This window comes from Ruditapes philippinarum, unplaced genomic scaffold (genome assembly GCF_026571515.1).
Source record: "Ruditapes philippinarum isolate M1 unplaced genomic scaffold, ASM2657151v2 ctg1267_1_1_1_1, whole genome shotgun sequence".
NCBI classification, from domain to species: Eukaryota; Metazoa; Mollusca; class Bivalvia; order Venerida; family Veneridae; genus Ruditapes; species Ruditapes philippinarum.
This window is the reverse complement of record NW_026859684.1, coordinates 144,589-162,904: the sequence shown is the minus strand read 5'-3', so window position 1 is coordinate 162,904 and position 18,316 is coordinate 144,589. Positions and strand designations below refer to the sequence as shown.

Genomic DNA, 18,316 nt, shown 5'->3' with positions numbered 1-18,316 from the left:
ATTTGATAACAGTGTAAATATAATAACAAATATACGTTGGTCATGGCCAAACATAATAAATGAAAACACAAGATAACATGCACATAGATCTATTGACTTTTGTAGGCTTACTTTTTCTTTACTTATTGTCTACCTTTTTGCTGTCATTAGAATAAATTATGGTTATTATCACCAATTAGGGGTTGGAAAATGTGTCTAGATTTTAAGATATAGCAACGTAAGTCCTTGATCTATGATTTCTACTGAACATGATATTGCTACAGTATCATTATGTTATGTGTTAACAAATATATATTTCGGGGATTTGTAACGAAACGGTTGTAACTTTATATTATATATTATGTTACTTGTAACCATTTTGCTTTAACCCCTTGATTATTTTCACTTTAAGCTCATGCGCAATTGCGCATTATCCTATAAAGCTATACGCGTACAATTAAAAAAGCAAAAAAAAACAAAAAAACAAAAAAAAAAACATAAAAAAAATCACCACATTTCAAGCATCACCATATTACTAACGACGTAAGGGACATTGTTTTATACAGCGCAACATCTTTAAAGCGACCTTGTATAGAGCAATAACCTCTTTATATCAATAATTACTCCCGAAGTAAGCCCTCACAATAAAGTTAACCTCTCTACAACAACATCTCTCAATAACGACCAAAATACTTGTTTTCCAAAGAGTGTTTTTTTCTGCAGAGGTTGAGCTGTATTTTGATACATTAAATTACATGTACATATAATCGTAGGTTAACTATAGTCTAGATTAAGATACTTTTTTGTTAATTTTATCATGGTTTCAGCTGTTGAACATTTTCGAAATTACTGTCTTTGTTTACTAGACAGTATTTTACTTCTTTTATTACATTTAAAAAATTACATGAAAATTAGCATGAATCTTGAGTCATACTGCTTTAACTCTTACGTGAAAACCCATTTTTTTGCTGAACTTTTTTTTTCCGTGTAAACTACACAAGTCGTTGCAAACAATCTGTTTTTGTTATTTATTGATTTGGTATCGAGATAAAAATAAAGTCGTAGATACATGTATATAATATCATGTCTAACGAAGATCGCTTTCAAAATCCCGCTTTAAAAAGCGAGATAAGTTAATGGTGTAAAATAGGTATGACATAAAGATAATCCCAATATTCATATCACCTGTTTACTTGTCATTTTAAATTTAAAACCATGTCATTTATTGCCTTTTTTTACATTTATTTTTCTCCTATAAAAGGTATGATGAAATTTAAAAGCACACACACACTCGACTTACTTCCTGTTGCGAAAGTGTCCCTATCCAAATCTGATTAAATTATCTTAAAATAAATTGTGATGACATTGAACATTGCTAAGTGAGTGAGTGTATAGTTTAACTTTAATGCGCTTCGGTCGAAATCTTTGCTCTATATTTCAGAGCTATTTCATCAGATTTTGAAAAGACCATTTTAAATATGACAGAATTCAAAAAGTTTCATTTTTCTATACACTGGGATGACACAACAGAACACATATGATGGTGGCAATAAAAAGGAATGGCATGGCTAAATTACTCACTGCTAAAAACCGGAAAGGTCTATCCATGTTATCATTTGCCGCATTATTTCACAACTTCACAACGGCCCTTTAAACAATGTTTGTCATTAGAAAAAAAAAACACCTAATCCCGTGTATCCCAGTTTATATAACATCACCATAACTGTACCCTCCGTCACGTGCACTGTGTTTTAATTTTGACTATTTCTGTCATATGTCGCATTTCTGATACAAATGGTTTGACCCTTTTCCGAAGAAATGTCACATCATGGGCCCTAACACAGGTGCCAAACATTACATTGTAACAGTAATATTCTAAGATTGACACTTATATTCATCATCACCCTCGGTTTACTTTGAGATACAAATGGTGAGCTTGTTCCAATAAAAATGGTGAACTTGTTCCATCACGGATTGCAAATATGTTGATCTACATTGTATTAAGTTAGGTCAGCCTAAAATAAATCTATTGTTGTTCTTCGAATGTCAAAACTATTTCGAAGTTTTTGGTCAACAGTCAATGAATTCGTCTTGCTAATTGTCTTCCTCATACACAAATTAGCATGTACAAACCAAGCAAAGATATACATGGTTTGACTGCAATTCATTTTTGTAGGTAACTGTTGTCACCTTGAGGTAACTTTTCAACCTGAAAGTTCCTGGATGCAGATTTTCGGCGGCCTAATTGAGAATCAGCAATATATCTTACTTTCAACAATCCATTACGCTTACTTATCAGCAATCCAACGTCCGCTTGATATTAAACCAAATTCCGCTAGATATTAAACCGACCTACGCTTGATATTAAAATTATAGATATGTTTGATATTAAACGGACTTCCGAATGATATTAAAATCATAGCTCTGCTTGATATAAGCAATCTACTTCCGATTGATACCGGCAACCTACTTCCTTACTTCCGCTTCATATCAGCTACCGATTTGTGATAGATATCTGCAAGGTTTTCAACAAAGTGTTTTCAATATTATACCGTCTCGAATTTCCTTGGTGTTCAACCATTTAATAGGACAGCTCTGATTTCTTTTTATAACAATCATTACGGGTTGCATCTACTTACGTATATCTAATATGTAATATTAACAGATAAATCAGATTTGAAGAACAGAAAACATAATTATATATAAACCTTGTACAAAAAAGTAATATTTGTTATTTTCCAGGTGTCTATGTTGGAAGGGCTGCTCAACTCACGTTAATTTTATCTTAAATAAACTTATGTTCATTATTACGTTTGACTATCATTTTCAGCTACAAAATAATAAAATGAAGACATAATTATTAAAGTTTCCTACCCGAAAGAAAAAATCAACAGAACGTTTCCATTCACGTAAACTTGGGGTTTTTCAAGGACCCTAGAGTATTTTTAACATAAAAGTTTGAGTATGAACGCCAGAATTATAAACTGCGTAAATGTTTAAACACACAAAAATGAAGTACCCAAAATACACACTTAAACACTAAAGTCATATTACACTTAAGGGTATAATTGTTCATTTATTGTAAATTATTTCAATGTAAGAGAGATATGTATTCATTCACCCGACAGTGCGCGTTTTTTCGTTAATATTATCTGTATTCTAAAAATAGAATTTTGCTTGGCAACTACTTTCCAATTTTGTGAAATTCATTCAGTATTCATTTTGACATACGAGGGATAGGAATCTTTTGAAGTAGGTTTACGACTGATTATAGATGTTTAATAGTATTGTTTTATATTTATATTAATTAAGCAAATAATTAATTATTTAAGCAAATGATAATTAATTGAAAAAATATAAATTAAATAAAACATTTTTTTTAATTGTATGCTAAATTTGCTAATTTCGATTGGAAATCATTTTAAAGGAAAATAATAAAAGGTCTTCAAAAATATTTGGTTTCGTTTTTAAAACAGGAACTTAGATCTAATATCAATAAGTTATATCCACTGAAGTTTAATTCAGCTGTCTTTGTTTTTTTTGTGTGTGTCTATTTTAAGTCAATTAACTGGTTTTCAGTATTTTTTTTACAAAACAGTTATTCACAGACTAAACAATTTTTAGTTTTTGTATTATATAAACTTTTCGCCAGTTATTTAAGGTAATCTCGTTTATTCTTATAATTCTTTATTCACTTTAAGTACACTTTTGGGAGAAGTTTAAATATGACATATTAAAATGAGACACGTAAAACCTCTTTTTTTACAGCATTTAGTTTCACAATAACAAATATAAATACATCGTAAATAGTAGATACAAAATATAAGTTGGAATACCCGGATTGTGGAAATATTTTTATTAAACTATTTGCATTCGACAATCAAGATAAAAATACGGAGCGCAAATGTTGTACTATTTTCTCTCACTCTGAAGTATTATAAGGTTTGTAATAGATTTTCATTTATCTTTTTAATTCCATACCTCATTTTCATCATCATTATGATCATCTTCATGGTCGTGGACATCATCGTATCCACTGTCATTGACGTCATCATCATTTTTGATAACAATGTTAATATAAAACCATGATGATGAAAATGATGATAATCATAATAAATGATGATGAAAATGATGATGATCATAATAAATGATGATGATAATGATGATAATGGTGGTCTAAATTATAATACTAATACTAATACTACTGATGATGATGATGATGATGACACATGATGATGATGATGATTATGATGATAATGATATCTTAAAAATAATAATTATAATAATAAGAATGATGATGAAAAATAAGAATAAAGAATAAAGACTGTTAACGTTCATTTAATGCCGGTATTTTAGTTTCACTTTCGGATACGTCATTCAGATTTAATGTTAACGTAATCTTAAACCAGTAGTTGATGGTGGTAACTTCTTTTAAACCAACGATTCCTCATTTACATTATAGAGTAGAAATGAAAAGTAGAAATTTATTTTTTCTTCTTTTTTTTGTGGGGATTGGGGAATAAACTTTTTGAACTTGAAAAATACATATATTATATTATTTTATATTTGTAGAGTTTGAAGGTTTTATCTTTTAAATTATATAGATCGTTATCGTTAGCATATAATTATAATCTTCGTTGTCATCGTCGTCGTCATCAGTTTCTTTCTTTTATTATTTTTTTGTTTTGTAATAATCATCATCATCATCATTTATTATTATTATTATTATTATCATTATTATTATTATTACTTTTATTATTATTATTTCTATTATTATTATTATTATTATTATTATTATTATTATTATTATTATTATTATTATTATTATTATTATTATTATTATTATTATTATTATATATTATTATTATTATTATTATTATTATTATTATTATTATTATTATTATTATTTCTATTATTATCATTATTATTATTATTATTATTATTATATTATTATTATTACTATTATTATTATTATTGTTATTATTATTATTATTATTATTATTATTATCATTATTATTATTATTATTATTATTATTATTTTCATTATTTCTATTATTATCATTATTATTATTATTACTATTATTATTATTATTGTTATTATTATTATTATTATTATTTTTATAATTATTATTATTATTATTATTATTATTATTATTATTGTTATTATTATTATTATTATTACTCTATTATAAACATGTATGTATAATAAAATTGTATATTTCATAACACATTTAAAAGTAAATATCTGTTTACTTGTCTTGACTTTCGTTTTCATTCTTATACAATATTAATAAAATAAATTTACTATACATTTAACATTATCTTAAATTCATTCTTATGAAGACAGCATCGTACTTTACAGCATTAATGAACAAAGGAAAACAGAACTATAAAATACCGCTAAAGGAGGATTTCCAACAATTAGTGCATGAATCATTCTTGTATATATACATGTATATATAATATATATAACTAATTGTTATATTGTTCAGGTAAGGTAAGTGTTTAGGATTTGTATTGTCGTTTCATTAATTGTGTTAAGTATGTACGATGCATGTAGACTTTATTTTGAAATAACTCACTTGTTTCAAAGAAGCTCACATCTGACAGTTTTTCTTTCCTTGTAAGTCAAATGTATTGGGCGAAATTGAAAAAAAAAGTAAGACAAAAAAAAAGAGAAAAAAAAGGAAGATACGCCAGAAAAGGGTGGTGTTGAAAATAAAACAACGTCAGAGTGATACGGGCAATTTTGTAAATATAACGCTATAGATAGGGCAATGGTGAACACAAGCACGTCAGATTTGGGCAATTTAGAATACATTTTAAAAATCAAACACCAGCTGAAATTCACCAGAAATGATCGATTTTAAAAAATAAAACAGCTTTTTTAAGAGAACTGTGCGGACTGGAGACTAGGTTGGACTAGCCTTAAAATATCTTTGTTTCCCCATCAACGACCCATATCAGTTTGCTCAGGGCAGGGTAGGGTTGGCACGTGAAATTCATTGTGTATATTTTCATCTAGAATATATTTTGTTGTACGCATTACTTATATATTCATATTGGACTTAAAAAGAAGAAAATTGTTTCAATTTTTAGAATCAAAATGTCAAGGTTTATTTAATATACAACCAAATGAATATCAACAATGGAAAAAAGAAGAGACTGAAAGGACAACAAGATGTTAATATCAATGAGATTATTCGTCCGCCATTTTTTTTTATAAAAAACTTAACAATTACATTTTGTGGTAGGAGTAACTAGCGGGAGCTTCATTTTAGCCCTTGTAAACAAAAGAATGTGCGGCGGCGTAGCTTAGTGGTTAACACGTCGGACAAGTGATCTAAGGATTGCTGGTCTCATGGATCCAAACCCCGTCAGTCGCAAGCCGTTGTTTCCTTGAGGATTGCTCAGTACTGATTGGTTCCAGAAACAGAGCCGAGAGTGTGTCAATAAGATTATATAGCTTCCAAAGCAATCTAACTAAAATAAATTCGTATAAACTATAAAAGAATGACATTACAAAGTAAAAGTCAGTCCAATAAATGTTTAACAAAAATAAGTGGATGCAAAGACTGGCCAGGATTCAACGGGAAATGTCAAGGTCAAATGCAGAAATACAAATAGAATGCATTTGTTATTTTGCGACAACAACAACAGTTTCCAGTATAGATAAGATTGGTGGCGTCAATAGTCTACAAATTGAAGGCGCGGTTTTTATTGAGTAGTCAAAAGAGTAACTATTTCTATGGAATTACGATCGGGCAATTATTCTACAATTAATTTACTGGAATCACAAGCATTTAAATTCCCCTTTCTATGAACAAGTATAATGATGAAAGCAACAACAACAACTTTTAACAGTGACCGTCCTTAACGACCACGTTTTTTTATTTACACTAAGTTGATCTTTGCAGGCAGATTGAACTCTAACTTCACAAATATTAGGCAAAACATTAATGGAAGAAAATTATATTGCAGGATGGCTGAATTCTTCACTTCGTTACCATCTTTAAAGATATTTACGTCGAGTACTTGCGACGATTGGGTAGATCGACTTAACCATGGATACACGTGTCTGTTGCTGATTTCTTTCGCCATCTTGGTCAGCACCGCGCATTTGGTTGGTTCCCCTATAAAGTGTTGGGTACCAGCAGAATATGATGACGTTGACGAGAACACGAATCCGTACGAACATTATGTACATAATTATTGCTGGATGAAAAATACATACTACATACCGATGTTTGAATCTATACCCACAGACATCAAACAGCGACAGGTAAAGAGTATTCGTTTTTAAAGGAAGATACAAATGTATTTTCATTTTATTAACGATATTTCGGTAGCAATAATCCTGCTTAATAATACATTAGTTACTTCCAAATATACATGTAATCCTGATTCTTCACCCCAAGGAATAGCGGCTACCTTTTTCTACATTGGCAACAGTAAGTCCCTGGAATAAGTTTTACCACAAAGGGACCAGCAGATGGTCATACTTCCTACTCACCCCAACCGCAATCGCATCCTATTTGTTTTTAATCTGTATACGGTCTACTTTTTTTGTCGAATGTTATCAAAAGTAATGCTAAATGCAAAGCCCAACATATATTAAAACTCACCGATATAAGTATGACAAAATAAGTTAAAATATCGTTTTGTGTTCCACGATTAATATATTTATTAATTTGATTTACATGTTAATGATTTTCAAAATTCAAATTTATTCTGTAATTACAGGAAGAAGAAATAACGTATTACCAATGGGTCCCTCTAATTCTACTGATTCAAGCATTCTTTTTCAAAATTCCTTTCCTTCAATGGAAATTACTTCATACGAATTCAGGACTGAATCTTACCAACTTGTGCAAAACTGCAGAAAACACGCAATGCTCTTCGCCAGAAAACCGCAAAGGAGCCATTGAATGTCTCGTTTTTGACCTGGAGAAATGGATACAAAGGCGCCAGCCGTTTAAACATAATTCTGCAGAACGCGTCAAGGCGCGGTTGTCACACATTTGCTGTTTATATTGTAATAAAAGGGAAGGAACGTTCCTGACTGGACTGTACTTGTTCACCAAAATTCTGTATGTTGTTAATGTCGTTGGACAAATTTTTCTCCTGAACGCCTTTATAACTACTGATCATGGGAGCATGTATGGTCTGGAATGGCTCGGATCGTTTAGGACTGGAACTAAAGTCATGGAAAGTCAACGATTTCCTCGAGTTACACTTTGTGACCTATATATACGCCAAATGAATAACGTACAAACGTAATGTATACTTTTTAAAAATTTTCATTTATACTTATTCATGAATAGGTTATAAAAATCTGGATAAAGTGTGATCCCTTGGAAGCATTAATCACAACCTTAAGTCAGACTTAAGTGTAAGAATAAAAGTAAATCTTTGTTATAAATACGAATTATTTTTTCAATGTCAATAACAATACTGTTGGTTTACTTTTTAGGCCTCAGTTCAAAAGAACATCTGATAATAAACCTGAACTAATTGTAGGTTTGGAATTCTTCATATACACAGTCTTTCGCATCATATGTCTGTCAACTTAATGACTATCAAAATTTACTCCGAAATTGAACTTGTTTACTCATACCCTGGAATTAATATACTTTGGCCGTGAAGGCAAATAGTACAGTTTCAGTCATGAAAACAACAATGGCGTTTATTTAAGTATAATATTATATATGTGAGTGGAGTACAGTCAAAATATGTATAAACTCATAGACTCTCTATCTTTGGTTTTATTATTTCAGGTTTACAGTTCAATGTGTCTTACCGATCAATTTGTTCAATGAGAAAATATTCCTGTTTATATGGTTTTGGTTTTGCCTCGTTGCCGTACTTAGTGCATACAGCCTGATAAAGGTAAGCCTGTTTTTTACAAAATATATTAACCATTGTACAACAAAGATTCTGTGGTAGATTACTGCTTTGAAATCTGAAAAAAAACAACAAAACACTTTATCCTAAACGAGAAAGGAGCTTTATGTCCATGATGAAAACAATAACTGATAGGTTTTACAAGTGGTGGAACAGACGTTACTATCGAACACAAATCTTCGAAATATCGAAATATATATTTATAAACAATATTTCGTTATATCAGAAAGCTCCATTGAGGTCCAAAAGCTTAAAACTTTGAATTAAGAAATACAATATATACACAGAAATAGATGGACAATGATTATTCTGTGGTTTTTGCTAAAAGCTTTTTTCAATAATAGGTCACTTTGCACAATAAATAAGATTTTTCTGTGAGAGACTGACCTTACATGATGCAAACCTACAGCTAATGGTATAAAATTCTCGAAAAAAAAACAACCCACAGCAGACTCAATTGTCTAGCTCTTTTAAGATATGGCTGAATTTTTTCTATAATTCTTATGGCTTATTACATAGCTTGCTGGTATTTTTTAACATTTTATTCTTTTTCTACAATCAGAGGGAAACTATATGTAAGTGTTATGTACTTGGTAAAGGTGTTGTTGTGTGAACAAGTCAGTTTTTTTAATGTTGTTTGAATTTTCCATGACAGCTGATATTTTTCAAGCTTTATACGGGTTGCATTAATTATTTTGCATGTGTTCCACGGATATTTAGAGAACTTGTTGTTGTTGTTTTTCGCACGTGATACAAGCATGTTTTATCGCATGTTTTAGATCTGGTGGTAACTGGATAAGATGCAAACAAAAAATGCACAATAAATTATTTTTATGAGCACTAGATAAAGTATTGGTATAACTTGAGTATACGTGTTACACATATGCATGACTGTGCATGTTGCATGATAGATTGATGTATGTTTTTTGTTTTGCTAGCATTTTTGGTATGAATGTTGGTTTTTTTTACTAAACATGTTCGCACATTCTTCCCCTCGCCGTTTGTTTGCTTTCTTTTGTTTGCATACCCGTCATGAGGTTTATGGGTTTAAATTTTATTGATGTCGCAAATTTTTTTGTTTTGCATTTTATATAAATTGTCAGGTTATTATCCCGATTATGATGGTTTATAAACGTCCGGTGTTCAATGGCACATTGATTGTGCTTGATTTTAATTTAATCTAATTGAATGTGCATAAAAGAAACATGCTGAAAACCTGGGTTCCATTCACATTGAATGACAAAGATTATAGTGAATTGTTCCTTTCAGTAATATAATAATCAAGTATGCTAAAAGAAATGAAATAATCGCGCTCTAGATCTGCTCGATTTTTTTGGTTATAACAGGTGTAATAAGATTTCAAGGTTAAATGAGCTGTCTTTATTTCAAACCTAAAAACGACTTAAAATATAAATAAGAAAATAGCTTTCTATGGTGGTTGATGGCTGCCATTCGTGTTTTCGCCCCGCAACCCCGCCAAGCGAAAAGTCTAGAAATGGCGGGGGCGAGGAGCGAAAACACGCTAATTAGTGGGAGTCGGGGATGGGGGGGTTGGGCGAAGTTTAATAAGTAAATAAAACTTCGCCCAGCGATATTTATGAAATAAAACGGCGGGGGCGCGGAGCGAAAGCACGTTAATTAGCGGGGCGCAGGTAAAAGTTTTATTTATAAAACTTCGCCCCGCGCCCCAGCTAATTAACGTGTTTTCGCTTGTCGAAAACACGAATGGCGCAAATCGGACACCATAGATTTCAGTTTTAAGTTCGGTTCTTATATTTCAGCACAAAGTTTTATGTAGGATGCTTTGTTATTTAAATATTTATGCATCACTTCGAATGGGCCACTTTTGCATCTCAAATCAAATTAATGATGGTAGAGTAAGTTACCCAGCCGGAATAGAGGAAGTACAAACACCGACTTTCTATCCGTCTTTCTTTCTCAACAACTGAAATTTCACTCATTCTCAATTTGACATAGTACTGGTCCAGTACTGAATATATACATGTATAATTAAAAGAAATTAAGGGATCATGTCATGAGTCATTCTATTTATTTATTTTTCACCTAAGCTTCTGAAATTCTGCCTTTTAACACCCGACAGTGTGTTTGTAATAATTTTATTCTTCGCAAAATATATGACATATTTATTTTCTTTTTTTCAATTTTGCGTGGTTCTAGACACTTGTGAAGTTACCTGAACTTGTTTATACATGTTTTCAGTGGATGATCTTGGTTGTAATTAAGAAGAACAATTACGAATATGTTAAAAAATATCTGAAGTTGGGTGGAAAAGCGCTGCAGACGTCAGAGAAAGAGCTGTGTAAAAAGTTTGCCGAAAAATATTTAAGGTGAATATATTCTTATGCTTTAACTGACGGAAAAAAAACGTTGAATTGAACGCCAGAGTTAGGTTTTCGCACATAGATTTTATAGACCTCTTAATGTTGACATTAATTCGTTATGAGATCGTCATGTTATAAATAAGATTTTTTTAAAAAAATGTTTTGTAAAAAAAGGAAGACGTCAACAACAACAGCCCCTCAAAAAGACCCCCCCCCCCAAAAAAAAAAAAAAAAAAAAAAAAAAAAAAAAAAAAAAAAATAAATAAATAAAAAAATAATAAATAAATAAATTATAAAATAAATAAATAAATAAAAAATAGGGTTTTCATATGACTCAGTATAATTAGCTAAGTATTTTTTGGTTTTGGCGCTGATTGCCACCATTTCGAATTTTTGGACCGCGCCTTAATTTGAGATTTCCGCGTCCGATATTCTTTCAGTTTCGGTAAACACCTAAAACAAATTTTGAAAACATTATATGTAACATAAACCACTTCAGATTTCTTTATAAATTTGTAAATACAAAAGTTTTTGGCGGCTATCTTGACAGATCATCTTGGATTTATGACTCCACTTTTATATAAGGTTATAATTCACACAAATAACTTCCTTATGTAAAAATAGGACATCCCTCTTGCAAACAGGAACAAAGACCCTCCAGATATTACCTGTATATCAAAATTAAAATTTACGGTCTAGCATTTGGCGGCAACTGAATCTACCCATATGTACTGTCAGAATCTACCAATCTGTACTGTCGGTATCTATCCATCTGTGCTGTCAGAATCTACCCATCTGTGTTGTCTGAATATACTAATCTGTCCTGTCTGAATCTACCAATCACTGCTGTTTGAATCTACCCATCTGTGCTGTCTGAATCTACTAATCTGTGCTGTCTGAATCTACTCATCTGTGCTGTCTGAATCTACCCATCTGTGCTGTCTGAATCTACCCATCTGTGCTGTCTGAATTCACACATCTGTGCTGTCTGAATCTACTAATCTGTGCTGTCTGAATCTACCAATCAGGGCTGTTTGAATCTACCCATCTGTGCTGTCTGAATCTACTAATATGTGCTGTCTGAATCTACCAATCTGTGCTGTCTGAATCTACACATCTGTGCTGTCTGAATCTACTAATCTGTGCTGTCTGAATCTACTAATCTGTGCTGTCTGAATCTACTAATCTGTGATGTCAGAATCTACTAATCTGTGCTGTCTGAATCTACTAATCTGTGCTGTCTGAATCTACGTATCTGTGCTGTCTGAATCTACCCATGTGTGCCTCCGAATCTACCCATGTGTGCTGTCTGAATCTACTAATCTGTGCTGTCAGAATCTACCCATCTGTGCTGTCAGAATCTACTCATCTGTGCTGTCTGAATCTACCAATCTGTGCTGTCTGAATCTACCAATCTGTGCTGTCTGAATCTACCCATCTGTGCCGTCTGGTAATCGGCCAATAATTATTTTAAGATTTTTAATTACATGTATGGTAAAGAACAACCTAGTTTAAGATATTTAGCGTAGTGAAAAACAGGTTATTTATATAATTGTTTTCTTCGTTTCTAAATGAAATGCACTACATAAAATGCACCGACACATGACCTGTATTATAAACTATTGTAGAGATTTTGTTTCTGTTATGCGTTTTACCTCACGGGCACTTCCTGGTAGGACAGGTAGATTGTAGTTTGAAACAGCCAATTGCTTGCATATTAAGATGCCCGATTTTATATTTGTAAATAAAAGGCTTACATTCAAGTTACATAACAATTAAAGGGAGATTATCAGGAACGTTTAGAGCTCTTGTAGTTAATGGATAATAATTTGAGAGAGATCGAATACAATTTTGTCGGCTGCTATATTCCGGGACAAAAAGAATGTCCCAGCTATATTCAAAATTTTTGAAATTAACCTTTTTTTTAATTTGACAATGGACAGATACAATTGAAAGAGGACAAATTTAACATAGAAAATAAAGGAAAAGGAAAAAAGTTTCGTCTCTTCGATCTCAATTAACGTCGAAACTAGCAAAATATAGAAATGTCAAAATAAATATACAAGTACATACGGCATGGTTTTAATTGATTATCGTATTTTTTCGTCAACCATGATTATGGTTTATAATTATACCCTGTCGATTAAAATCAGAAGGGGATTTTGAAATTGCGTTGTCCGTTCGTATGTTCGTCCGTATCAAAATCTTGAAATATCTTTTTTTTAATTGTTTTTAAACATTGCAGGAATGTATATATGAATATGGAAATGAGAATCACCAAGTGCCATCAATAGCCACTTAGTTTCTGTTTAAAAACTGATTTATTTTTGACTTTTTTCTGTCTTTTTTTCTCTTCATATTTCTATGTACCTATACATCCTTATATTATTTTCTGTCTCTTTGTTGTATATTACGCGTACTTATTAGATCTTGTAAATAAAGGTAACTTAAGTTTCAGCTGAAATTGTTTACTTAACTTATTTTTTTCATGATTTGTTTTTATCATTTATACAGGGATGACGGTTGTTTCGTAGCTAGAATGGTTGGTATGAATTCTACCGACATGGTCGTAATGGACATGTTAACAGATGCATTTACTGACTATAAAGGGAGACAAAAACCCGACATCTCTGACTAAGATATCGTCTGAATTAACGTTCTTGAATAAAATAAAAATATCCATTCTTAACAAGAGAAATATTTGTGCACTTTTAAATCATAATCGCACACCATCAAAGCGTGTTTGACAAATATAGTAGAGGATTCTTTTGATATTTACCAGAAGGACACATGAAACCAGATATACATGTTGAAGGAACATTTCCACATTTTGTCATTGCAACAGTTCCACATTTTGTCATTGCAACAGTTCCACATTTTGTCATTGCAACAGTTCCACATTTTGCCATTGAAACATTTTGCCATTGATGAAACATTTCTACATGTATGCCATTAGAACATTTCCATATTTGCCATTGAAACATTTCCATATTTTGCCATTGAAACATTTCCACATGTTTGCCATGAAACATTTCCACATGTTTCCCAATGAAACATTTCCTCGTGTTGCAATTGCAACAGTTCCACATTTTGGAACATTTTGAAACTTTTCCACACTCTGCCATTGAAACATTTTGCCATTGATGAAACATTTCTACATGTATGCCATTAGAACATTTCCAAATTAATGACAAAAAAACATTTGCACATGTACCCATAAGAACATTTTGACATGTGTGCCATGGGAAGATATTTACATGAATGTCATGGGAATATTTTGTTATGTGTTAACCATGGGGATATTTCAGCTTGCTTGTCCACATGTATAACATGGGGAAAATTTTGACAATACTAATGTATGCATACGTAAACTTCGCCATAATAACATTTTTAATGTTTGTAACAATAATTTACAATGTGAAAACCTTATCGACGGAAACTCACGAAAATTGTCGACAGTATACGTATTATTGATGTATGTTATATTGTAATGAATTTTCAGAAAGTTCTTTTTTCTCAGTGACACTGGGTACGTACGTTACATCATAAGAAGATATTGCCATCGGGTAATTTATTTGATAAATAAAATGTAGGTGTAACAGAGGCATAATCAGCAACCTTCGGATGTTATGGGCTGAATAAATGCCCGATCTTATCAATAATTTATATACGCATTGTTTTATAAGTTATCATATTTTTTTATTATCCCGTGTGAAGAAATTGAATGTTACCATATGGCACACGTTCCACAATGCGACGGTCATAAACTTTCTTTAATATATTTCTCTTTTCGTCCCAAGAGTAGGCATGAATTTAAATTTTCTGACTGCATAATGCCCATAAACTGTCTTAATCAGTGTTTATTTATCAACACATTTCGCGTCTATAAATATTCGGAGCGCCTACAAAAAGTAGGTCGGCGAGTAAATCGTTAATAAAACAAATTATGAAGAAAAACAACAACAACAAAAACATCATCAACAAACAACAACAAAAAACTGTTGTTGAGCCACGTGCTATAGCGTTGTCCAGATAAACGCGACATAAACATGAATGGTTAGATTAACTCTATTAATTAAGAATAGTGTAGGCGAACTTCAAATGTAGGCCTTCTCATTGGACGGGCAAGTAGGGGGAAGAATAAACACAGTCTGTCGTCGCTTTTTCTTATAAACACCTATTACATGGAGTATATTACATATATTACGCTTCAATTGTCCAATAAGAATCCACTTTATTACCGACGTTTTATAAATGTGATGATATATTTTTGTATTGTGTGTTTTTGCATGGCATATATATTGTATATTTGCATTTATGTTTGTTATCCAAGGTGCTTATAATACTTGTTATGTGGTTGTTTATTGCTTATATGTTTATAGATCTGAAACAATAAATATATCGGAAAAAATACTTAGTATTACTTTTACACAAAAATAATTATTTTGTATAACCCATTGCATTTATATGAATCTGATTTTGAATTTCTTTTTTTTTTCCATACTACCTATATAATGCTTAAGAATATTCTTAAAAAGCTCTTGCATATGCATGTTTTATTAAGATTATGCAGACATTCTAATTTTTAAACCTATATATTTCTCGGAAATTTTGTGCCATTCAATTTCATTTTTGCCTATGCTCACAAATATCTTTTTTTCACTTATATAAAAATATACAAGAAAAACGTTAGATATAAATCAAACAACATCTGTATCACAAGCCAGTCACGTGACTATAGTGGCTGCTGTTGCAGGAATCCACATTAATTACTGATAAGTGAAATTATTATACAACGTACCTCAGGATATAGCCTTATGTGACTTCACATGGTGTTATTTCGATCTATAATCCGGGAAATGAATATCGACCGGTCAATATTGTTTTGCAATATTCCCCAGGGAAGAGTAATCTATATAGACTTACAATACGTGATGTTCTAGTTCTCTCCCCCGATAAAAAAATCTATTATGAAATTGCTCTCGGGCTCGGTAAAATAAACAATTGTAAACATTCGTGACTCGGTAGTCATTTTGTCAAGTTTTTCTCACTTGAACCAAGTGTACAACCGCTCCACGTCCTGTCCATTAATATACCACTTCAAACTCCATGTTGTAATTATCCTTTTATAATTTTCATGTGTTACTAAAAAATGTTAATACAATTTAAACTACTATTATATCTTTATAGATATCAAGAGTTCAAAACAAGAAGTTTTTCTCTTATTTTAAATGCTGGATTGAATTATTATGTAAGTAAAAGGAAAAGAAAGTTAACCAGAGCTTATAGAATGTCCCTTGACAATGATTTCCCAGGTACACATAATTTAGTACCCGATCATAACATAGCTCGTAAGACAATGAATGAAGAATGTACATTTTAGCGATTATTTATTGCTTTGTGTTAACCACTGTTGTGGAAAAATTGAGACAACAATTATTGTAGAGTAAGATTCTGTGTGTGGTTTCAGTATCTTTCTCTAAGATCTTCTGGAACATTTTCTTGGACTGATGATATTATCATTAATTCATAGGCTTGTTTGAAAGTTGCCGTAATGCTAAGAAAAAAACTTTTGGTAAAACAAAAAAAAACAACAAAAAAACATTGAAAAATTAACAATAAATATGGTATATCCTTTTTTTTTGGTAAGCATTATGTTGCACTAACAAAGTATAAGTCATATGACAACTTTTCAGGCTATAATCGTGGAGGAAGACCTAAGGTGCCTTTCCGTGCCATCATTTCAGTCACAATTAGGCATCGACGTTCCGTAAGCTAGCTGCATAGAAGAATCCGAAGTCCCTGTCGTATATTCTAACATTTAAGTTATAGTATTAATTATCTTCAATTTTAGACTGCTGGACTTCAATGACTGTAAATGGCGGTAATTTGTATATATTGTTTCCCAACAGAAACGACTTGGTAGAATAAAAGATTTAAAGACACATTAAAGGTAGAATATTCTTGAAATCAGGTAGGAAATGGCTTTTACCTATCTTTAAATGCTTACGACAATGTCAAATGTCATCAAGTGCCCATGGACTGAGCGGGTGCAAAGAAGTCGGTCGCAGCTAAACATCCTATTGTACCAGCCTTAGAGAAGCCTAGCAAATCTTTACTGCAATTTGAATATGGAGGGATTCTATTAGTACACCTGTCCGTGATGATATACCGGCTTCTAGATCACTCACTTTTTCACAACATCTTCATTTGCTACTCCTGTGGAATCACTGAAGTCCTTCTATTGAATGGTGGAAATCCCATGCAACAAATACAGAGAGTACAAAAAACACAACGTTTTCGTAACTTTAATGCTATAAGAAACTATAAAGAATACAAAAGACGGAACACTTTTGACTGTGCTTCCAAGTAGCCAAGGAACTTCGTCCACAAATTTCAGCATGTGCCATTGTGAGTATAACTATCTTGAAGAAACAAATATTATAGAAAACATTGAACAAGTAAAAGAGAATGGGGGAGGGTGTTATAGACAGTGAACATTTACTAATGCAACTAATTCGTTTTTAAGAAAATCTAAGTTGGGACATTTCTTTAACCATTCATATGTTTGTTGATTTAGTGTGTTAAATAACAACCAATCTGTCATTCAATATGAAATTCTAGTGCTCTTCAGAGCTGAATAAAGAAATATTGAAACATTGTTATGAATATAAAAGTTATTTAAACATGTCTGACCTAGCTTAAAATAACAAGTGTGTAGAATCAAAACCCGAGTTGAGATGGGCGAAAACCCGATTTACGAAAGTTGACCTAGCAATCGGCGCGAGCGCACGTCAATTTTTGCCAGCAGTTGATGTCAGCGCTCTTAATAATGAATGAAAGTAACCATCTACAAGTACCAACGTGTCTATAAATGAATACATGTAGTTTTAATTAAGAGTTGTATAATGTTTGTACAACTAGATTTATTTCGATAAATGATCACCATGTACAAATTTCAACGAGTGAGTGTCTTTACCATCCACCGTATTCTCCTGACTTGTCCTTTTTTTGTTTGGGTCCTCCGGGGCTCCTTTCCACTGGTTCTTGTTGCTGGGTCGTTTGGGGGTTGCGTTCATTGAACGCCACCT

General features: G+C 31.7%; 1 protein-coding gene across 3 annotated transcripts; it reads left to right on the top strand.

Moving 5' to 3' along the window:
* Window positions 1–3,072: 3,072 nt before the first annotated feature.
* On the top strand, window positions 3,073–17,128 carry LOC132757493 (innexin unc-9-like). Of its 3 annotated transcripts, none has more exons than XM_060748787.1 (6): window positions 3,073–3,231; window positions 6,961–7,261; window positions 7,723–8,255; window positions 8,757–8,868; window positions 11,104–11,231; window positions 17,080–17,128. In XM_060748787.1, the coding sequence occupies exons 2-6, from the start codon at window positions 6,962–6,964 to the stop codon at window positions 17,111–17,113; spliced, it is 1,107 nt and encodes a 368-aa protein (XP_060604770.1). In that variant the 5' UTR covers window positions 3,073–3,231; window position 6,961; the 3' UTR covers window positions 17,114–17,128. The 3 variants fall into 3 exon arrangements, with proteins under 3 accessions (XP_060604770.1, XP_060604768.1, XP_060604769.1); XM_060748785.1 differs by lacking the exon at window positions 17,080–17,128 and adding an exon at window positions 13,740–15,202; XM_060748786.1 differs by lacking the exons at window positions 3,073–3,231; window positions 17,080–17,128 and adding exons at window positions 3,782–3,921; window positions 13,740–15,202.
* The last annotated feature ends 1,188 nt before the right edge of the window (window positions 17,129–18,316 follow it).